The following is a 24,534-nucleotide window of genomic DNA, read 5'->3' as shown; positions in this document are numbered from 1 at the left end:
ATTTTGTTTCTAGTTTCAAATCTACTCCAATACAGCATAATGAAATGGTCCAATATTCATCAACTTAACACATAAATATCAAATACATATAAATAACATGTTGGATGGTTAATGTTGATCTGTAATGAGTGTAAGCTGTCAGTCTGCTGTTTACCTCGGCCTAAATATACAGATGTGGACAGTATCTGGATGTTCACATCTGCATATTTAGGAGGCTGTAAAGAGTCCAATACAAGTTGATGGGTCTGTGAAGCTCACTTCTGATGACACTGATACTGAATGAGTTGTTGAGGATGTGCTGAACCTTTCTAACAGCAAGAATAGCAGTTAGCCTATGTTAGCTGCTGTTAGCCTCTGTGTGTTGCTGTTAGCCTCTGTTAGCTGCTGTTAGCTGGCATTGATGAAAAGTTTTTTGAAGCAGAGCTAACATTGTTGGACTAATTGAAAAAACTGTCATGTGAAAATGTAATCACATGTTTTTTTTTAGAAGGAAAGTGCTACTTTTAGGACATCCAAGCCTAATAATTACCTTAACTTGTAACTAGCTGTTATTATTGTTTAGCCAGTAATTGTCAGCTGTCCAGAGACGATAGAGTCATGTGTCTAATCTGCTGACAATAAGCTGAGCATTCAGTTACTGTGGTTCTGTTATTTTGGACCAGCTGCCTGCTGACTTGAGAATAATTACATCTGTGCACACACTAAGGGGGAAAAAAAAGAGTCATAATCTTTCTATTCACAAAGGCCAACACTTAATTGGTGTTTTGTTTTGCTTTGTTTTGTTTTAAGGAATTTTTTGCCCACACAGGTTTTTATGTCTTTATCTTCTGTGTTATTAAATATATGCTATATGTTACATAAGTTATATGTAATAAATGTTATTAAATAACCTCAAAAATACTTACAGTACCTTTTAAGTATTAGCATTTTGTTTCATGATTAAGATTTGCTGTTTGCAGACATGGAAATGAACAAATTCACTATCAAACACCAAAATGAACAAAAGCTTTTTAGCTCCACAATACCTACAAACTTAAAGAAGATGCAGATTGCACTCTGTCAGTCTACACTCTGTAAAGTCAGCCACATGAAAACAGTCATCGGAGCCACTGGATTACTCTCTCACACACCCATCGGCAGAGACAGCCACGCTGGGTGGCAGCACAATGCAGAGCAGCGCTGAGAATACTAATCAATCTGTTCCTGTGCAAAATTCCTCAGATAAAACATTCAATTATAGACATTGCGAGCTGCATGAGATTTGTGCCGATACGAGTGTGACATGAAAATGGGAATTCTGCCTTTGTGTGCTGCTGCTGTGAAATGGGGTCCCAGTGTGAGCCCACCGCCGGGGATGTCTCTGGGTATTCACACTAATGCATTAATCCTAATACAAATAAGAAATGGGGAAAATGTGACATTTAATTAAAGAGTCGTGATGAGTCTGATGACATGCTACCTCACAGTTGGCCTCTGCTGTGAGAGTCATGTATATATGAAAAAAAAACCATCCAAATTCTAGATGTTAAATGGTTATAATTGGATTATTCAACAAAAACGTAAATACTGAGGGATTAAAACAGCAGTGTTTTTTTCAGACTCTAAATTGCTGCTATAAAGCATGCACTGTACACTGAACTAATTTTGGTATCTGACTTTGTTTTGTCCCCTGTGAGCAGTTCCACCCAGAAAGCAGCCGGACAAGGGGCTCAGATGACAAGCAGCGCTTCTATGATTAGGGCTGCAGCGAGGAGGGGAAAGGAGGGTGCCACAGAGAAAGGTCAGGGGGGCTTTTACACACAATCAGTTGCCGCCTTCTTGTTGACAACACAGCGTGAACTGCGGTTAATTTGTTTCTAACGTGGTGGCACCGTGACGTTCCCGACTCACTGGCTCTGGCTATTGGAGTTAGAATGAGGCTTTGCCGCTGATCTCCGGGGAGTGAGCAGAGCGCATGAAACTTTTTGGGGTTTGTGTTCAGCATGGCTCTGGAGACCGCCTTGCTCCTGAAAGCAGGGTTTGTGCTGCTGATGGCAGGTGAGTCCATGGTACTCAGGCAGAGAGTCGCTATAGGTGGATTCAACTTAAACCTTGTTTATGTTTTTCTTTGACAAAAAAAAAGCAGGTCTTTGAAATGTTAGTCTATTTAGAAATTATTAACAAGTCTTGGTTGATTTATGGCAGAAAAAAGGACGAGGTAAGTTGGGATTTTGTTTTCTTGGGTTTCTCGATAATGTCTATGAATAGACTTGATCTGTTTGTTAAAAGTTCACTATGCTCTATGTGCTTTGTTTCTGGAAGAAATTCTGAAAAACCCACCATTATTCACTCAACCTTACATTTCACTAGCATTTGCCCTCATCTACCTTCTTGCATGCTCAGCAGGCCATTGTCATTGAACGTAACCAGTCAAAAAGAAAAAAACATAAGTAGCAGCTGTGTGAAGAAGTGCATTTCATGGTTTTACATTTTCAATAACTTTGTTTCAATGTTTGAAAATGAAGGCAAACGTGATACCATATGACTCATGTGACATGTTAGAGAGTAAACTGGATTATGTCTCCAACATTGCTTGAACCTCTAATAAGAAATTCTTGGAAAACTTTTGGGAATATTGATCCAGAAACACACTGGGAATTCGTTAAATTCATCTAGAAGGAAAGACCATATACTATTAAAGAATGATGTAGCGGTTGTGGGTTCAGCAGTTGCTTTCGGGAAAAAGATGTGTTTCATTTGGGACCATAATTTACAAAAGGAACTCTGTGCTTTTGTTGAATTTCACTTGAAATAGGAATTTAGATATAAACTTACCAGGAAAAAACAATTACTGAAACCTACAAAAATGAGCTGAAACTTGAAAAAACTATAGAGAAGAAGTAGTCTAATCTAAATTCAATTGGGAATTTGTAATTACTAAACATCACCAACAATATGTGAGTAGGTTGTGGTGCTTAAAGGTTCTTCAGTCAAATACAAAAATATCCCCCACACAATAACACCACCAGCAGCAACCTTAACTGTTGATACGAGGCAGGATGGCGCCATGCTTTCATCAGCTGACATCAAAATCCGAGCAGAAATGGACACTCATCAGACCAGGCAACATTTTCCAGTCTTCGATTGTTTGATTTTTCTGAGTCCACACAAACTGTAGCCTCAGTTTCCTGTTCTTACTGACAAGACTGGCACCCAGTAGGGTCTTCTGTTGCTTTAGGTCAGCCTCTTTTTTAAAGGGTTAATGTCAGCATGGATCATTAATATTTGTGGAAATGATTTCAAATCCCATCATCTAATATTCATGAGAATCAGCTTTTAAAATCCATAAATGTTGAGTCTCAGAGACGCTGACAGAATTTAAGATTCCCATTGGACTGATGCATGTTTCCTAACCTAACAGGGTTGAAGGCAGAAAGTCAATAGAGCATAAACCTTCAGTCAGAAGAACATTTGTCAAACTATGCCTCCATTTTCCTGGAAATTGTAATCCAAATACAATGCTGGTTAACAGCCAAGTTGAGGGGCAACTGTGAATCCTCCAAGCGGCAGTCGCCATCAGAGGCTGGTGAAACATGACTGTAGATGATAGACAAGCTAATATTCACTCCTTTTTCAGGAGATTACTGTGCGTTCGTTCAGATCTTGCTTTGCCACAACAGTTTCTCACATTCTTCTTTTGTAGCATCTCTTTTGAAGCTCCCATGTCAACACATTCAGTCTTCCTTTGAGTGCAGGGAGAGCCAGCAGGGACAGCGCAAATATAATGGGCACACAGTCGGCCCTTATCTGGCCCGAACAGGCTGGAGATCCACCATGTTTCTCGATCGTAACAACAACCTGTTTGTTTCCACGCAGGCGTTTTACACCAGATTAAGCCTCCCTCTCCTACTGTACTCCTCCGTGGTGCTACATTCAGCCTCGAGTCCTGCGGGATGGCCGCAGTCTGCCTCCACGTTTAGAGGCTGTTTACACGCATCTCTGAAGTAAACAAATGGGATTGGGACTTTGCCTGCAAATTAAAATCTTTTCTTAGTGAAAGTAACAGTCTAATAGGGAAGAAATGGCCCAGTAGGAATTACCATTGCCAGGACATGACCTTGTTTGCTGCACAAACATATGCTGCTACAGATATATATTCTGTACAGATATTTTTTAATTTTTTTTAAATACTTTTGTCTTACTTCTGTTTCTACTTTGTAGCTCAAGTCCTTGCATCAGTGTCTGGCTGTAACAGGGGAGTCTACACGTTTCTTATCAATGATCTCTGCTTGGCGAATTTCACATTCAACATGGAAAATCTGGATCGAGGTTTATGGTGCAGCTGGAAGGACACAATGGAGTGAGTTCACTGACTCGAACATGCAAAAGGGAAGAAACGCATGGTGGGACATAAAATCACAAATTTTCCTGCATGAATCTGTACTTGTAAGTCAAAAAAAATTGCAATTTATAGAGTCACAACCTCCACACAGACCCTGGTAAACAGCAGATATTGTGTGTTGCAAAGCAGCTTACAGATGGAGCAGCGGCTGTAGCCAGGGTGGAGCAACTTAGTTTGCCAGGTACACAATTAGAACAATATCAACTGAACAGTTATCTTATTTTGGCTGGCTTTGAGATCAGTTTAATGAGATTTTTTGACTTGCTGTCTTATGCTAAATTCAATAAATAATTACGTTGCTGTTACATACAGCAGAGTTCCTTGAGCCTTGAGCCACTCCTCATATTTTTAAATTGTTTGCCTTGAAAGTAGGAAATAGGTGCAGTGATTTATTGAAATGTGCAAACACACATGTAAATACAGCATTAATGTAAGCACATGTAAGCTAATGGGCTTGAAAGTGAATATTTGGTGTGACCACCTTTATTCTTCAGCACAGTCTGAACTCTCTTAGGCAGCTTTCTTGTCATATCTTTAAGTCGTCTTCAGGAATAGTTCTCCAGGCTTCTTGAAGAACATTCAAAGCTCTTCTTTGCGTGTCTCTGCCTTTTGTTCTGTTCTCTGTCAACATGACCCCACACTGCTTCAGTGATATTGAAGTCGTGTTCCACTGTGTGTGATTTTTTTTTTCTTTTTGCCTGTCCCGTTTGGCTCTTTTGCCATCAGAATTGTTGTCTAAAGGCAAAGAAAGATGCCCAACGGATTTACTTTACCAAATTGACCATCCCAGCCTTGCCGTAATGGTCCATTTGATTCACCTTTTATTGTTTATTTTATTTTCACTTACTGAACATGGGACAGACTTGACTGGGGGACAGACTTGACTGGGGGAAAGAAGGGGAGAAAGAAAGAGGGAAAGAGAAACAGCTGAGAAGAGGGACGGGGGAGAAGGGCAAAAAACAAGAACCAACAGAATGAGCAGAAAAAAAAGAAAAAAAAAAAGAAAGAAAAAATGCATATATCAATCACCTGGATCACCTGCTGAGAAAGAAAAAAGAAAACAAGCAGAAGAGAACAAGAGTAATAGAATAAACAACATCACAATGATATATGGGAATATGACAGTAAATACTAAATGTTAAACATTATTGTGCAGCACATAAGATCAACAGAACACAGTGTGCTTTGAGGTAGGAGCCAAAAAGGGTGTAGTTTGTGGGTGTGATCACCCGTGTGTACACCTGTGAGCATGGACGCGCTTGTTTTTTTAAAAGGTTCCTTCATGTAATGATCTGCTAGAGGGTGTGGGGGGGCCACAGCCCCGTCCTCCAGGGCATGAAGCAGGTATGGAGGAGATCAAAACTCCAGACATCCAGAGCCCTCCAGAACACAAGAGACCAAGGAAGACCAACAGAGGGGCAGCCGCGCCACTGTCCCAGAAAGAGCTGAGGAGAGTCCCAGATGAGGGCTCACTCAGCAGCCGCGGAGCAGAAGCCAGGGGGGGTTGCAGTGACGCGCCCGTGAGCTCCGCCGGCAGCCAGCCGTGCCTGAGTGACCGAGCCCCAGGCCGAGAGGCCGAGGGCACCCCACCTCCGAAGTGGCCCGAGCGAGCCCCAGGCTCCAGGCCCCGATAAGCGGCCGCCAAGGAGTGAGCCGGTGTGTACCTGGACGCCCATCCCCGGACACAAAGAACCACCAACGCACCGATGTCTGAGGGAGTCCGCCACTGGCAGGGGAAGTGGTGGTAGGGGGAGATAGGCCTCCAAACCTTGGAGGGCCTAAGATGTCCCCAGAGAGGTGGCGCCTGATACCCGACCTGACATATAGACACAGACATACAGGCACACACATATACAAACATCCATTCCCACCCTCATGCTCTCATATGTACTTACTCCACACTCAACCAACGTGGAGACAGACATAAAGAGACGCTGTACACACGATCACACTCCCCAAGCTTACTCTACAAACCGGGTCTAGGTACCCTTGCCCCTGGAGGGGGAACTGCACCCAGACCCAGGTGGTGTTACCCTTTTCCCTGCGGTGGGGGGAGGCAGACCGCCCCGACTCCGCAGCAGCAGGGAGGCCCCACACTCCAGACCGCAGTCGGACGGCCAACTCCTCCTCCTAGCCCCCCCGCTCCAGCAGGCCGCAGAGAATGGGGGTGAGAGAAGACTCCAAACCTCCCTCCACCCGCTCATTGTAGTGTTGATGCATGTGTGTTCTAAGGTGCATTTAAAACCCAGGAGGGCATGGAGCTACCTGCCAGAGAGCAGCAGGTAAGCGCATGGTCCCTCCTGCTAGCCCTCAATGTCTACGTGTGTTGTGTGTGATTTTTTTTATACAGGTCTTTTACTGCATTGGCAGTATGTTTGGGATCATTGTCATGCTGAAAAATGAAGCTGTTGCCAGTCAGATGCTTTCCAGATGATATTACATGGTGTATAAAAACCTGATGGTACTTTTGTGCATTCATAACTCCAAAAATTTTTACAAGATCCCAAACACCACTGGCTGGAGTGTCATATGTGGATTCATCACTCCATCAGACCTGTTGTCACTGAAGCCACCCTTCCACTTAGACCATTTTTGATGAGGCTTCAGTGAACAGTAGATAAATGAGCTGAAGGCACAGATGTATCTCTTAAAGACCTGACACTTCTTAAGGGCATGAATTTTAAATATTGTTTGTGTGCTATAAATAGTTTTTAGGCCTGCTACGTCTTCTGTTGTCCACTCTTACATCCTCAGTGATTGGATGGCTCCCAGGAACTGGACTGAAATGAGTGAAAAGCAGCCATTGTACAAAGAAAAACTTTTGAAAGACCTTCAGAAAGCCTGGAGAACTGTTGCTCAAGAACACTTTAAAAATATCACAAGAAAGTCTGGCTCTTTGGAAGAGAGTAAAGTGGGTTGGCATCAGTGTAACAGAAGAATGATGGTGAGAAAAGCTGAAGTCCTCATGCTGTCATGTGCATGAGGATTTTTGATATCTCAGTCATTTCGCAGTTAAACAGCTATAAGAAGCAGCTGATGGCAGTGTTCTGGATTCACACCCAGACTATATAAGTCTTTAATATGCCAACATTAAGGCCTCGTGTTTATATCATTCACCTCTAAGTGAGTACTAATATCTTAGCAGGTGCACTGACAGACTGGTATTTCTGAGCTCATTAGAGGCAAAAAACTTGTTTATCTATCTGTTTATCTGTTTACTCTCTCATGCACCAACACCAGGGGAAAGCTTTACTGTATTTGTTGGCCATTATATCGTCTCAGTACTTGGTGGCTTTGTTTCCAAACCCTGACAGTCAGGGAGTGAGTCAGACAGGAGGATGAAGGGAGCCGGGGGACGCAAAGAAGAAGCTGCTGTCAAAACTGTGTGATTTCCCTCCTGGTTCACAGTCCTCACTTGGTCCAGCACATAACTGGGGGTGGTGCTCTGTGTGTGTGTGTGTGTGTGTGTGTGTGTGTGTGCTCACTTGTAACTCATAAAGAATTTGCACAGGCAGTTGGAGGGGCTGGCAGTTGCATCACCAAACTCCTAGCAACAACGTTTGACGCCACTGTTCAGGCTCACAGGAAAACAGCCGGTACAGAGAAAATTACGAGTATTGAAAAAATATTTGTGGATTCGGGCTGTATAGTAATAATGACAAGTAAAACATGAATTCAAAGACCAGATATGTACCATTGCTCATTTCAATACAATCAGTCTTTTTACTCCTGTTATAGCTTTCCTTAATTAGGTATGACGTGGACTCCACTTCAGTCGTGTACTGAATATAAGACAGTTGTCATCGTCTGGTTTATGGACCGATGTTTTGAAGCTGAAAGTTTAGCATTTTGACGTTCATTTCCTTTGCTCCAATGCGCAGCCACCGAATTGTAACAGCATGAGACCTGATAAAGTGATGAAGCGCTTTCATCTTCTTCAGTGGCTATTTTACTTCTGGCACCAGTCTGATCATATCTTCCTGTTGTCAGATATCCATCACCTGTTCAGCGCAGTAGTTGCCATCGTGTGGCTCTAAATTCTCTCACTTTTTTTGTGTTTATTTTTTTAAACAAACTTCACAGATGGTAAATGGATTAGTACTCGTATGACGCCTTTCCTCTTTAACTGAGCATTTAAAGCAATTTTTACTGCAAGCCACATTCTCCCAGTCTCACATGCATTCATAAATGCCTTTGGTCATGCACACACTTACACTTCGATAGAAGAATCGGAAGGAACTCAGAGTTTAGTATCTCACCCAAGGATACTTCGATTATCTGGGGATCATATCACCCAATTTTCAATTGGTGGATGACCCGCTCTACCTTCTAAACCACAACTGCTCCACAGCAAGGGGCATGAGCGGGTCATGGTCCCTGGCTTTTCCAACCTACATGTCCAAGTAACCTTGAGCGAGATACTAAACCCTGAGTTGTTTATTATTTATGAAAACGTTTGTGCTTCTGTCTCTGAAAGTTTCAGCACTGGACCTTATTAGAATCGTAATACAAGGTACATGTAAACGTAGCTGCTGAGGCACAGGAAAACCTTTTGGTGATGAGGGAGAAGGACTGATAAATGACAAAGGTAATGCAACGCTATAAATACACAAGGAACTAACGAGATATAGGGGAAATCAGTGACCCAGGGACGACAGTCACAAAGGGGGAGAAAAGGCAAATTAAGGAAGTAAAACAACAGTTCACAAACAGGTTGGAGCAGCTAGGGATCCAACCACCAACCCTCCAGTTAAGAGATCACCTGCTGTACCTACTGAGCCACAGCTGCTTCATTAAACCATCTCAGGATGGCCATTGTCGAAGTCGTCGTTGGTGCTGACCCCAAACCTAAGCCTAACTAACCGTAAACAAGATGATCAAGTTTTGCCCGTTTTTGCCTTTCTGTACGGTACGGCAGGCTTAGGCTCACACCTCAGAGGGTTAAAGGGTTGGATTTTGTGATCACTTCACTTTCAGAAACACAGTTAGGCACAGTGGCCGTCTGGAACAGAATCTCTCCTGGTATGGTGCAATGCTGTACTAAGGGCAGTACCCTGTTGGTATGCATCTCCATTTCCTCTGCTCCTCACTACTTAGCAGTTATATTTAGCAGTGTTAAGCCCACTGGTAATTCTAGACACTCTTTTGCCTTTTTTTCTCCCCACCAACAGGAATACCCTGCTCTATTCCCTCTCTGAAAGGACGTTTCAAAGACATCACAAGATTCCAGCCGATATTTCTGTAACAATTTGGGTTTTCAGCTTGATTACTTTAAAATGTTTCACCAAACATTCAGACAAAGGATCAACTTTAGTAACATCTTTTCTTTAATTACACATACTAAGTTCAGCATGAATCTGCCTGTGCTCTGCTGTCCTCTGCAGGATCTATGAGGGACTCACAAACTGCACATACCAGGTGGCCTTGAGGATAAACTGCTTCTGGCCAAATCAGATAGTCGACCGTTTCTTCATGGAGATTCATCAGATCTACTTTCATGACTGCGCTCTGACTGGTCGGCTCCTGCATGACCCACCGATTAGCATCCTCGCCCCATTTATCACAGTGCCTGTACTGGTCACCCTGCTCATGACTGCTGTAGTGGTGTGGAGGAGCAAACGCACACAGGGAATGCTATAGGGACCGTCAGAGTGTTAGGTTTGGGCTTGTAGAGCGTTCCGGAAGACATTTCTTAAGCATAAAGCATGCTCTTTTAATTTTCTTTTCATATTCCCGTGTTGATATTGAGCATATTGACTATTTGGAAGCTGCAGTGAAACAATTGCATGTTGTGAAAGATGTTAATAGAAATAAATTCTGTATTTGGTATTAAAACTGTCTGTCCAGTCACTTCTGGTGGCTAAGTTCACCTCTATGAAAACGCCTACGTCAGGGACACAAAACACTTTTTACAGAAATTTCTATAGCAGATATTGGAAAAACAGGAATTTATTTAATTGTTTATTAGTTACATAGTTACCTTGGTGTCGCATGAACAGCAATGTGGGTCGAGTTTTTAGCAACAGGAAAAGCTGCAAAACTTATGACAATACAGCTAAAAGTTCAAAATGTGTCCTCTACTTCACATTTTCTAAAACCTTCCAGTGGGTCAGATTGGATTCAGTGGACTTTTAAAGCCATTTATGTTAATTACCATCTGACATCGTGGCCCTTACAAACAATCTGCATAAATAACACCTGACAGTAGAAGAGACTTACGTGATTGGAGCCATTCGGAGGAGGGTGAAGAGATGAAAAGGAGAGTGGGAATTAGAAAACAAATGTAGGATGAAGAGAGGAAACTGTATGAAATAATTTTAACAGCCAAAATAAACAATGTTACAGTTTTATAGTTCCTCTATATTTGTTTACCTTTGAATAAATTCCACAGTGTATTTATTAATCATTTTTGAGGCAACATTTACAATGAAGCAGGCACTTAGTTATCGTAACACAAAGACAGTTAAAGTCAGCTAAACGGCATCAATCTGTCCTGTCGTTTGGTGCAAATCAGTGATAAAAACTGCGCCAGAGAGGCAACAACAAGACCTCAGGGCATTGCTCTCTCCGTATCCCTACAGTTTTGCTTTTTGCTAGTGTTCTTGTGACTGCTGCTAGCATGACTTTTTGTGCGAGTAGGAGCAGAAGCACCTGACACGTCTACAACTGCTGCCCTCTAGTCTTCACAGATGATTTTGCAGTAACACAAAACGTCTCCAGACTCTTTAATATCTGTCACGTGAGCGCAGTGTTGGCCACTGTTTGCAAAAATTATAAAATAACGATATAATAAAATGAGGATATTTATATTTACAGTGGGGCAAAAAAGTATTTAGTCAGCCACCGATTGTGCAAGTTCCCCCACCTAAAATGATGACAGAGGTCAGTAATTTGCACCAGAGGTACACTTCAACTGTGAGAGACAGAATGTGAAAAAAAAATCCATGAATTCACATGGTAGGATTTGTAAAGAATTTATTCGTAAATCAGGGTGGAAAATAAGTATTTGGTCACCTCAAACAAGGAAAATCTCTGGCTCTCACAGACCTGTAACGTCTTCTGTAAGAAGCTTTTCTGTCCCCCACTCGTTACCTGTATGAATGGCACCTGTTTGAACTCATCATCTGTATAAAAGACACCTGTCCACAGCCTCAAACAGTCAGACTCCAAACTCCGCCATGGCCAAGACCAAAGAGCTTTCGAAGGACACCAGGAAAAGTATTGTAGACCTGCACCAGACTGGGAAGAGTGAATCTACAATAGGCAAGCAGCTTGGTGTGAAAAAATCAACTGTGGGAGCAATCATCAGAAAATGGAAGACATACAAGTCCACTGATAATCTCCCTCGATCTGGGGCTCCACGCAAGATCTCATCCCGTGGGGTCAAAATGATCATGAGAACGGTGAGCAAAGATCCCAGAACCACACGGGGGGACCTGGTGAATGACCTGCAGAGAGCTGGGACCAAAGTAACAAAGGTCACCATCAGTAACACACTACAACGGCAGGGAATCAAATCCCGCAGTGCCAGACGTGTTCCGCTGCTGAAGCCAGTGCATGTCCAGGCCCGTCTGAAGTTTGCCAGAGAGCACATGGATGATACAGCAGAGGATTGGGAGAATGTCATGTGGTCAGATGAAACCAAAGTAGAACTTTTTGGTATAAACTCAACTCGTCGTGTTTGGAGGAAGAAGAATACTGAGTTGCATCCCAAGAACACCATACCTACTGTGACGCATGGGGGTGGAAACATCATGCTATGGGGCTGTTTTTCTGCCAAGGGGACAGGACGACTGATCCGTGTTAAGGACAGAATGAATGGGGCCATGTATCGTGAGATTTTGAGTATTGAGTTGTATTTTTGTTATTGACCAAATACTTATTTTCCACCCTGATTTACGAATAAATTCTTTACAAATCCTACCATGTGGATTCATGGATTTTTTTTTCACATTCTGTCTCTCACAGTTGAAGTGTACCTCTGGTGCAAATTACTGACCTCTGTCATCATTTTAGGTGGGGGAACTTGCACAATCGGTGGCTGACTAAATACTTTTTTGCCCCACTGTATGTCCAATGTGTGGCTTCAAACTATGCAGCACTTTTTAACTCTGTGTTTTGAAAAGTGCTTTACAAATAAAGTTATTGTTAACAAGTTATTATTCTCTTCCCCTTCCTACTTCCACAAAGTAGCAGATACAACTAGTTTATTAGACAAATAAGCTGGTCAGTCACTGAAAACATGTGGTGCAGAGTTGTTATGGTTTTCTATTTTCTAAATGGTTTTTATTTTTTTTTGAGGTTGTTGTTTTTTTTAATTTGGTGTAATTTCATTTAGTTTCCAAAGTGAATTTTCTCATTTCAGTGTTCGAGAATGTTTAGTTTGTTTTTAATTATTGTTTTTGTCTTTTTTCATTATAAGTTGACACTATGAGTCAACTGTCTAGAGAACAGTTGACTCATAGTGCATCATAGTATTGTAGACATCTATGTCTGTCAGTGACTCATTAGGCAAGTTGTAATATTTTTTTTTAAACCAAACCACTAAGGATACTAAGGATATTTCAACTAATCTATCTATCTATCTATCTATCTATCTATCTATCTATCTATCTATCTATCTATCTATCTATCTATCTATCTATCATTTTATACTTCAATAACTTGTAATTTGAAAATAGAGGCTGGGGTACTTACATATTCATAAACTTCACATTTCATATCATTACAGTACACAGAGGTTTCACATCACTTAAAGAAACTTTTTTTTTTACTGCAGTTCACTTATTACAAAAAGAAACAAAAGTGCACTCAATACTTGTCAAACTTAAGATTTTAAGATTGCACACGAGATTTTCATGGACTTCATTACAACAAAATGGCTCCATCTAGTGTTCACTCTCAGATTTTCTATAAGGCAGTTGATAGTAGTCTAAAATTAACTGAAGAGCAGCTTCATTTCATTCAGATTCGAGTTAATATTAATAGAAAATTCTGATTTGCATTTTCAGAAAGAGATAAAAAAAAAAGGAAGCGCTGTGAGGCTTGTACAACACGGCGCTCATCAGTAGGTCTAAACAATTAAAAAATAACACAAAAAAAAATTGCTAATGCACTCTGTTAGAGTTAAAATCTTTAATAAAAATCAGGGTCTAACAAGGCAGTTGTTTGTTTTAAGTGGTGACGAGCTAAAAAACCTTGGAAAGCAATCCTAAACAGGATTCATGCATTCTGAGTGATCAAGGTTTGCACGCCAGCCAGTAGAAATAATGCATAATCATCATGACTTCTGTCTTAGGAGAGGACACCTTCATTGCAGACATCAACCTGGGATAAAAGACAGAGAGACAGAATGGTTCATTATGATTTAGAGGAACTATTGGATGACAGATTATGTGAAGTTGTAAATTAACAGCAACCTCCAGAGGCTCTATCCTTCATTAAATTAGGCAAACATGCAGGTGAAACTCTTTAAAGAGACAGAACAAAGTGAAACTGTTTAAATCTTCCCAAACTTTAACAGTAATTAAATACAATGTCATACTTATATCCATGTAAAAGTTATGGCTCAGCAATTCTCCTCCATATATTGTGCTTGCTGAGCTATTCTCTCATGTCACTGGCGGGGGAATTAATGGGGGCTATATTATCAAAGCAGTAAAAGCCTTCAACAGTTAAGCTTAGTCAAGCAATGTTTGGCTTTTCTGATTAATGCCCCAGACTGTGCCAGTTTGATAATCAGAAATAAATTAAGCTGGGAAGATTACAGGAATCAACGGTCAGCGCCAGGTGAAGGGAGGTGAGGGTTCAAGGCCAGGAGTTAACGACTAGACTGGTGAAGTTCAATGTCTCACTTGTTCCTGATATGGTCAGAGAGATGTTTGGCCTCGGCGGGGTCCTTATTCTTCAGTTTCTGGTAGCTGGAGAAGGTCTCCACCATGCCAATATATTGACTCAATGGCAGGGTTCTTTTCGTCTGCAGGCACTCGTTCCTGGACACATTTGGACTCATAAATAAGTATGTTCTGGTCAATGTAACTGAAGTCGACTTCTGGCAAAGCTTCTGAGAACTCACCACTCTTTGTCTGGGTAAGAGCAGGAGTTGAACATGTCTAGGTAGATCTTCTTAGAGGATTTTCCAATGTAGGGATCTCGGAATGGAAGCAGGGCACCATAAAACTGGTGGGACAAAGAAAGAAAGCAAAGACAAACTTTAAAGCTTTTTGGGGAAAGCATTCATTTATAGTGGCTGAAAACCTACATCAGTACTCTATTTCTGCACATGAGCTTTTAGATTTGGGATGAACCTCTTTGCATATGTCATTGAGAGTGCTGGAGATGTCTCCGTACTCAAGCTCCATGTCCATGGTGTAGCTAAGGAGAGCCAGGCAGCCTCCAGGCTTCAGCACCCTGTCAGCCTCCTTGAGGAACCGCTGGTGATCAAACCAATGAGCTGCTGTCATGGCACTCAAAAGGTCCACCTCTCCAGATGTAAATGGTAGCTCTTCTGCTGGACACTGCCTGATGTTAAGGTGAACAGAGTCAGGACAAGGAAAAAATAGGGCCCATTATAGATGGGAGAGATGAATAAGGGAAAAGCTTTGAATAACAAAGCATATTCTTGCTTTTGTGGATGATCTTATTTGGATTCTCTTCCATTTGTAGAGGAATAATATAATTCAATGCTGGTAATTTAGTTTAGGGCTCAAGTCTCCAAGGGCAGTGCAAACATGTCGCCACTTTTTTCTCTGGAGTTTTCTTTCAAAATTTAAAACCACTCATCCATTTGCAGCCCATCCAAGTCAGAAAGTGGGAGTGGAGCCCATCCCAGGTGTTGCAGGTTCAACACCCCCTGGACAGGTCACTAATCTCTTGCTAGGCAAACACATAGAGTAAGAGCCATTCACGCTTACTTTCCCACCTAAGGTCAATTTAGAATAATCAACTAATCTCACTCCATGTTTGTCTTTGGACCGTGAAGGGGAGAAAAGACCCGTGCCTGGATTCAAACCTAAGACCTTCTCATGATGCTAACCTCAGATCGGATGAAACAACCTGCTGAAGTTAAGAACATCAATATGTGTCAATATCTGTCTGACAGGTGGGTGTGGGACTTATAGAAGACCACTTTGCCTGGTACTGATTGCGGGTCCAAGTGCTTCTGATCAAGGCCACGTCCCATGGATAATATGAGGCCACCGGTGACCCCTGTAACACTAGAATTTGATCTTCTATGATGGTTTTGTTTGAGAATGCTACCCAAAGTGGTAAGCTCTTTGCAAAGAACTTACAACCATGTTTATCTAAAGCTATCTTCATCTACAACAATCAAGGAATGATTGACGTAATGTAGCCTTTACTTAAAGAACTGCCCCAAAAAACGAAATAATTACATAATGAAGATGCTGAAGAAAGCACAGAACCTTTGACACATTGGTTTATCTAAATCACAGCCTTTATTTCACATCCACCACATTTTGTTCCCCTTCACCTGTATGAGACATTTGGAGGGTTCTTATTGGCTTGCGCTGTCTCTATCTGGACGGGGCTGACGTCTGTTCCAACCACTTTGGTGAAGTATGGAGCCAAAAGGGTCGTCCCTTGCCCCGATCCACAGCCTACATCCAGTGCAAGGTTGAATGGTTTTGGTGTCTAAGAGAAATGCTGTGATTTTAGAGTACATTTAACTGCCTGAATGTAATAGAACATTAATAGATAGAGACACAGGATTTGTTCAAATGCTATCAAGCACATAAGCATAAACACATACCCTTTTCTCCATAAAGTTCATAACTGTGCTGACCAGCTCCTGGGGTGCCACTCTGTACTGCAGGTAAGCCGCTGCATGATCTTTCCCCTCAAAGAGCCGCACAGCCATGTTGCTCCAGCAGTGTGCCTGCAGACTGTATGCAATATGTGACTGAATACTATGACTCGGTACTTTGAGCTCGTCTTTATTTAACCACCGAGTTGAAGATTAACTGCCAGAGCTGTGAACTGTGCACCATGTGCTACGGCTCGCAATTAAACTATGCATGGGATCAATTCTTTTAAAATGTAGCGTCGCAGTTAATGATCAACTAGGTGGCACATGACGATGGGAATGACATGCATTACACAGGCAACAATAAGCTTAACTTTACACGCATATTACAAAAAATATTCAGGACTTTATATTCAAACATAGCATTTGTCTTATAGTTTTGGTCAAGAATGGAAAAGCATTTTTATTATTATTACTTCTCCTACAGATTCAGTGCTGTGCATTCATACGTCTGCACCTTTAGGCAACAATCAGCAGATGGCAGTAAATGCTCACATAGATATGATGCTGTGTGCTGAAGAAGCAGACAGCTGCTGAAAATAATTTAAAAACAAATTTTTCATCAGTTGAACTTGAAAGAAGTCATCTCCTTGTTTATTCTTACACAGAGTTGTACATTGATATTATGACTATCTGGAGAAAATTAAAGTTTGATAAAAACTCTTATTATATATTTTATACTCAAAAATGTATCTGCTCCTGCAGATCGACTCCATATAATCTGTTCAACCTCACACTTTGGTTCCAAGAACATCCTGAAGTAATTTAAGTTGGAGGCTCTTCAAACAGCCTCAGCCTTGTATTTTCTTACCAATCAACAAACATTGATCCTTCCTGCTTCCCTGTTCAATATCTATTGTCAGATATGGTTTGCAATAAGGGTTGTGTTAAAAAAAAAAAGAGATGGCAGGGGTTGGAGTAAAGAGGAGACGGAGGAGGAGGTTCCGGTAAGGTGTCCAACTCTTACCCTCACCATGAGGCTGCGTGCAGCCCTGCAAATCAATCAACTCTGATCAAACCTGTCAGCTATATTCAATTTAAACTGGTCACTGCTCTCTCTCTCTCTCTCTCTCTCTCTCTCTCTGTGTGTGTGTGTGTGTGTGTGTGTGTGTGCGTGTGTGTGTGTGTGTGTGATGGCAACACAAAGTTGCCATCCATGTACGTGTTTCTGCTCAAACCAGTGTTGCACCAAGTCTTTATCACCATGTCTTATTACAGTGTCCCCACAAAAACACACACACGCACACACAGGAGTCATTAAAACACAAAGCCAGTGGAGTCAGACAAACAGCCTCACATATTGCTTTAATATCTGCAGGCAGTCCCGACACAGTAAAAAAGAGCTATGGGAGCGCTTCCATCGACTGTGACAAGCAGTGTTGCTAATGCTGCATGGGGAATTTCAACTGAAAAGCAATCACACAGGTAATCCACAGCAGGAGGAGAATTTATTACAGATACTTTATTTAAACGTGGCTTCCCCCCCCATGAAAGCAGGTGAAATGAAAAAGAAAAATTATATTTTTTGCACATTATATAGTGTAGAATTCCTAAATTTGTATCTGTTTTAAAAGGCAGGAATTATGGGCAAGGCGATAAGGGCTGATGAGTATGTACAGTATAAATCATAAAAATGCATTCAAACCAAAAAATAGATGTATGTGCAGTTGTAAATACCCACACACTCATTTCCTCTTTCTTCAGACAGCGTGAGTACAGAAACACGCAGGGTAGGGGAATGGATAGATGGGGATTGAGTATAAAATCCCACTTCCCTGTGGAAATCTCAGCAGGTAGAAGCAGATTGCAGCTGTTGGATGGAATCCATGAATTTAGAAAACAGTCTGAAAGCCGTGATATTTTTGAGGGCGGGAAATTTTTGTCATGGCTTTTGAAGTATTTTCACAGACCCATGATTCCTTCAGCACACTATTATAAAGGAAGCATCATGGAAACCCCCAAATGAAAACAGTCTCTGAGAGTGTAGTATTGAAGCCATTTGGAGATTAAATTTAGCCTGGCTATTAGCACAAGTCTTAATAAGAGGGGATTTCCATTCAACTAAACTAAGAAAGGGTTCACCAGAAAAAATAGCCCTTATTTCAAATTGAGTTGCTACTAAATACTAACTAATATCTACCAAATGTATTGCATATTTATTGCAGAACTTTATTGCGCATATACCTAATTTTAGCCTGTTAGCTTGCTTCCCATTTAGCTTAAGTTGTTTAAATTTAAGATGGTTTATGGCCCATAAAATTGGCATCTGTTAACTCATAACCCAAGTTACATTTCACAAAAGAAGAAAGTTGATTGTAAGGTTTGTGACCTCTTTTTGAACCAAAATACTGAACCGGTTGTGTTAGCATAATCAGTTAGGTTAGCCTAATTGTGTATTTTCTAATCATTCTGAAACCTGTGTCTGCATTAAAAAAGAAATACTATTTAAGCTTATATATTCTTTTATGGCAGTTTTAACCTAAATAATCATAAAATCCCATATAGCTAGCTATTGTTTAACACTAAAATTGGCATGAGAGTAATTATTAATCGTCTAAAAACCCTTAAAAATCCTCAATCTGATATTTCATGACTTTTGCTAAAATGGTTTTGTTCATCATATAGTGCAGCGGTTCCCAAACTTTTTTTGCTGGGCCGCCCTTGTTTTACAAAAAAAATGTTCGCGCCCCCCAGCGTGCACACGCACGAACACATCCTCCAACCACACACACCCATGTTTTGCTCCATTGCGGTTTATTTCACACCTCAAACATTTAGTAAACAATTAAGCAAATACAAGTAATCTGCAATAAATTACAGGTAGTAAGAAAATAAACTACTAACTCTTTTACGCTACGTCCACACCTACACGGGTATTTTTGAACACGCAGCTGTTTCGTCCACGCGTTTCGAATCACCGAAAACGGAGATTTTTTAAAACTCCTTTTTTGCGTTTACGTGTGGACGAGGAATACAGAGTTCGTCATGCAAAGTCAAAGGTATGTGCCTTTTTTCACGTCACGCTGTGCGCCAAGTTATTGTTTACATGAGATGAATTGCAGATAGAGACAAAATACTGTTAATCTGACTATCTGCAGGTTTTACACGCTTACATATACACACGCAGTTACTGTCCCTCCATTTAGAAAGGCAGAGGCGTCACGGTGTGATTATTTTACGTGTGTTTTTTTTTTCCCCTGTGTAATAATATTCAACATTGGTATCAATACATTTTTCAAAAAATGTCTCTCTGTGCAAAATAGGTAAACATAAACAGCTGTGGGATACTGTTTGTCCGTGATTTAGACAGGGGGAACAAATCGTGGCAGGATCAGTCTGATGTTATTTGTATCTCACTGTAACTTTACTGTATAAAGTATAGTATAGTATGTATATCTCCAAAATGTCAGGAGTAGTAAGTCATTACAAGAAGTGTTTGTGAACTAAAAATCAAGAATGTGGGATACTGTTTGCCCGTGATTTAAACAGCCCAGCGCTGCTCCCGACGAAGGGAAAACCAATTCTGCAGGCCTACCTCGGCACTTGTGCAGGTGAAGCCAAAGGGAAGATTTGCTTCACCATATTTTCTAGTCTTTGGCTTAGAATGAAGTTGGCTTGGAAACATATTCAGCGATGCTTCATCTCCTGCTTTGTGTTTCTGTAGGCGCCCGTGCTAGCAGTGTCCAAGCGTTTTGTTTTTTTCCCCCTTTTTCATCCCGCGCCCCCCCTGGCATGGCTCTGCGCCCCTAGGTGGCGGGCCCCACACTTTGGGAAGGTCTGATATAGTGTATGTTGTTAAATGTGGAATAAACAAAATTGCATCACAACACAACTTATTATTAGCTAATACTAGAACTCCCAATAGAATCATTTTGACCCTATAGAAAGCAATGTTTGGAACCCCCTACACACATCTTGACATGAAAACCACTGTAACTATACTATTAGACTATAGACCACTATTTTATTATTATGATCTGTAATGAAATAATCTGAATCATTTGTGAATTGTAAAACCAGTAAAAACACCAGAAATTTAAACTGAAATTTAAATTCATATCTTGTTAACTCTTATCATGTAAAAACTTGAATGAAAATTAACAATTTAGCTTGAATTGTATAGATATTAGCCTGTTTCACATTTAGCTCGATTAGCGTGAATATTGTTCAAAACTAAAATATCCTGTGAAATAAACCTTATTGATATCAATTTAGGTTAAATTTTACAAATTCACACCTTAAACTGAAGCTTTGTGTCCAAAATGACTCATTTGGTTGTCACGGTGAGTTAGGTTAGCTTATAATTCTAAATCATTCTGAAAAATATTAGCTCACATGGAAAGAGCATGTTTTTACAGTGGAATAATATGTAAGTTTACATAATGCCTACAGTTTGTATCTATCTAATTTTAAAATGTGTTTGGCATAAGACTAATTTGGAGGTACACTAGCTTTTGAGGTTGAATTTACACACAAACTTTCTCAGATTTAATGAATGTTTGGGGCAGCTCTGTAGGCTACTGGTTTTTCCCAATTAAAGGCATGAAATCAACTGAAGAGAATAAAACGGAAGCCAAGTCTTTCCTTGTCTTTTTACTGGGCCACCAGGCATTGTGCCAAACAGCGCTTGCAATCTCTGGTAGGATATGAGGATCTTAAATCTTCACCCATTAAAACTTCACTGAGACACTCTGTTTTCTTAACAGCCACTTGTAAAGAAAACAAATATCGCAAGTATTGAGGAGATCTGGTTGACTCAGAGGCTCCATTTTTATAGCTGAGACGCTGGCTCCGAGATGCACTCGTACAGCTAATCCCACTCTCAGAGGAGAGCGGTAGGTATTGGCTTTGATGATAGAAATGGATTAAACAGATTACATTAAAGGCCAGTCTAATTGAACCAATCTATCCTGATTCTGCCGCTGTAAGATAAATGATGCGCAGGCCAGATAGTAGATATAGGTCGTGTGAGTGTGTGCTTGGCTCCAGGCTTCTCAATGGACGTTCATAGGCTCGCTTGAAAAACACAGCAAAAGCACTTTAGTCTTGTTGAAAGAGGTTGAAAGAGGGACCACAGTGAAGATTAGCTTGTGAGATACACAAAGAAAACGTCTACAGGACGTGTCTGTGATTCTGCCATTTACTGTCAGATTATCTTAATTTATTCCAAGATAAAATGAACCCTTACATATATAAAAACCTTAAATATATAAGAGCAACCTTGCTGGCTGATTTAAGTTTCCGAGAACATACAGATGTGTGACCATCAAATAAAATAATAAAAGAAAAAAAAGACAAACTTATTAATTAAATCATGTGCAGTGTTAAGAATCTTTTTGATTCAAGTAGATTAAAAACAAAACAGTTATGCGTTATGTAAATTTATAGATAATGGGAAAAGAAACATACATAGTCGCCATTATATTACATCACAAAGTGCTGCTAATGCGCAAAATGAATTTCATTAGTCTGAGCTTCACTGCAGAGTTTTAGTGTTCTGTGATGGTCTAAATACTCTTTCAAAGGATTAACATTCAAAGGCACAGAATTAAAATAATGAAAGGAAGCACAGAAAACTAGTAACCGTATGGCTAAAAGAGATAAAATATGTATTTGCTGAACAGTATTCTCCCTCACATCAATAAGTGATATTTCAAGCCAATCAAATTCTGATGGCCGACGTAAGTCTGCACCACCACATTCTGTTTCTTAGTCTCTTGCCTTTCTTTAACTTTTGGATGATTACCTCTGTGTAGGGTTTTTTATTGACGGTGTCCAGCTGAAGTGAGCGTGACAGGGTGACCTTTCCCTCCAACCTCGTTATCAACGTGAACTCGTTAAGCAGGACTGTTTAATTAGCAGTAGAATGGCAATCAGGGAGAAGGCAGAGATCACTGTGGTCACTGACACGGATCAATGATCTTCAGGGAGCCTTTGCGCTCAGCAGCAGGGGACATGCCTATGCAGGCTGGATGTTTATGCATACTTACATGCATGTATTAAATGTTTAATGCACTATTATTCTTAATCTATTATTTGTAATGTTCTCGTTGAATCTAAAAATATCAGAAACTCAAAGTTGCGGAAATAACTGTTATCTTTCCAACACGACACCCCAAGACTGAGATATGTACAGCCAGTTTCTGAAGATGTCTCGTATTAAAGGCTCCATCTGTACTCCAACAGATGCAAAATGGGGATAAACGTAAAAAGCTAATTTGATTTACATCAAAATTATTACAGTTCATAACCTTTTTAATGGCTAAGCTCGCTGCAGTGTTTTGGAATGTGGCTGCAGGGATTTCCTACCGCAGATGTTGGATGAGGCCGATCAGGTCCAGGCTCATATTTGATGTTCCAGTTCTTTCCACAGATGCTAGATTTCGGTTATAGTTTGTGCTCTGTGGGCAGGCTAATCAAACTGGAAAAGACACATCTTTATGAAGCTAACTTTGTTTTCATGTTGGCAAGGGACCCCACTAGCCCCAAACTCATAAGCCTGGCCATGTCCACATACTTTTGGTCTTGCAGTGTAGGCTTTATCGGCGGTTTTACAAATGCCACGCCACCTGTGACTGCCAAATAATATCCTCCCCACCACAATGGTTGGAAATACCAGTGTGAGACTAATATCCCACTTTTATTGAAAGCTGAGTTCAGTGGAAAACTGATAAAACAGCCCTGGTTGACATGCAGACATGCATGCACACACTCTCAAAAGAGTGTGCAAACACGTGCGTGTTTAAACCCGCACACAGATACACAAACATTCAGGCAAAGAAATGCGAGCAGGGAGCCAAGAGCCACCGCACCTGGTGAGATCCAAGTAAAAGTGAGAAGCATAAAAAAGAGCTGAACGCTCAGGTCTGCTGATCTATTTTTACCGCAGAGCAGAGGGCAGAGGGAGAGAAACAGAGAGAGAGAGAGCTTCCTGCATAATGCATGGCTCTGTAGAGCAGCAGTGGCTTTTACACTGCACTCTCTCATTGGGCTTCCAGGTGTCTGTGCTGTCTGTCAAACAAGCAGCTTATAGAAGGGCCAGGTGCTCTCATATGACTCTGTATTTGAGCTGTCTCAGAGCACAAGGCCACCAGCCTATCCAGCTGCTCGGTCTCTCTCTCCGAACACAAGAGCTCACCGGTAGTCTCATTCGAACCTCTCTCTGAAGTGGAAGAGCGTTTAGAAGCTGGAAGGGAAAAACAAGTACAGACTCATGCATATTATACAGCTGGAATGCAATACCATTCTGGGAGAGAAAAAAAAGAGCTATTGTTGCATATATCTTGCAAAGATTGACAGTGTTTATTTTGGTGGCAACTCATGAATTGAGCTCATCTCAGAAGCAATCGTTTTAGCCTAAAATAGTGGGCAGGAAACCCAATAGCAAGGAATACGCCGCTGAGCTTCTGAATCATTCGAGAGAATCAGCTTTTAATCAGCCACGGTTTGTTTAAATGTTTTTCTAGAGTCATCGAGTCACCCCATACACAGCTGATTTAATGAGCCTAGACATCAGCTCTATATCTAAATGAAAAGCCAAATAAGTGAAAGGGCGAAGAGCTGAACAGTCCCCCCAGTGATCAATCAAATGCAGATGCAACCGAGCACCAACTCGCTCTGGGGGTGTAGATGTGAATGTGAATGTTAGGCCTCAGTCACACAGGCCTAGAGATTGGTCGATCGGAAAAATGTGTCTTTCCTAACTGGCTGGTGAGTGGTTGGTGGCTGTTGCTCTGTGAAATTGGTCACAATAGTAGATTCTTCAGTTTCTCTGCTGTTTGATTGCTAGTTTGACAGTTAATGAGTGTTTGCAGACAAACAGGCATCTTCTACAGAAACCTGCTAGCAACCAAAGCAATGTGAAGGAGGTTTTCAGTGCAGCATCATGTATCTCTTTGCAACCAATTTGATGCTAGAGACTGCCAGCAACAACCAACCAACTAGTCACTAAATACATGCTCTTTCCTTGTGACTAATGCTTACCGGCAGGTTGCTGACTGGTTTCTAGACCTCCACGAATGGAGCTTTGACAACTGTTTTGACAGCCACTGTCAGCAGACTCTCAACCAATCTGGGAATATATATATTTTTCTCCCCTATTGACCAGTGGTTGCCAGATAGTTGCCAACAGGTCCTTAGGTCTACATGGCTGAGGCCTTATGTCCTTGATTAGGCTCCAGTATACAGCTAGTAAATTAACTTATTGTACTCGTACTAATAATGTTCATTGTTATAGGAAAATGACAACTCTATACTTTTTACTTTTTTCTGCTCTACAAACCTCTCTGAGCCAAGTTCTAACTGAGGCTTCTTCCTGCTGAAAGGGAGT

General features: G+C 41.0%; 2 protein-coding genes across 2 annotated transcripts; one reads left to right on the top strand and one right to left on the bottom strand.

Annotated features, from left to right (window-relative positions):
- The first annotated feature begins 1,702 nt into the window (after positions 1–1,702).
- On the top strand, positions 1,703–12,540 carry LOC309700977 (receptor activity-modifying protein 1-like). Its single transcript, XM_082524919.1, has 3 exons — positions 1,703–2,037; positions 4,201–4,339; positions 9,766–12,540. The coding sequence occupies exons 1-3, from the start codon at positions 1,983–1,985 to the stop codon at positions 10,019–10,021; spliced, it is 450 nt and encodes a 149-aa protein (XP_082381045.1). The 5' UTR covers positions 1,703–1,982; the 3' UTR covers positions 10,022–12,540.
- A 1,080-nt stretch (positions 12,541–13,620) lies between these two features.
- LOC309700973 (putative methyltransferase) lies at positions 13,621–22,605 on the bottom strand (the record flags this gene model as incomplete). Its single annotated transcript, XM_082524909.1, has 7 exons — positions 22,515–22,605; positions 16,152–16,284; positions 15,873–16,033; positions 14,689–14,902; positions 14,457–14,560; positions 14,236–14,373; positions 13,621–13,708 (listed from the first exon to the last, which is right to left on the bottom strand). The coding sequence occupies exons 1-7, from the start codon at positions 22,550–22,552 to the stop codon at positions 13,621–13,623; spliced, it is 876 nt and encodes a 291-aa protein (XP_082381035.1). The 5' UTR covers positions 22,553–22,605.
- Positions 22,606–24,534: the final 1,929 nt, after the last annotated feature.

The sequence above is a fragment of the Aulonocara stuartgranti genome, assembly GCF_965226115.1.
Source record: "Aulonocara stuartgranti genome assembly, chromosome: 23".
NCBI classification, from domain to species: Eukaryota; Metazoa; Chordata; class Actinopteri; order Cichliformes; family Cichlidae; genus Aulonocara; species Aulonocara stuartgranti.
The sequence above is the reverse complement of the archived record's forward strand: the minus strand, read 5'-3'. Positions and strand labels throughout refer to the sequence as shown.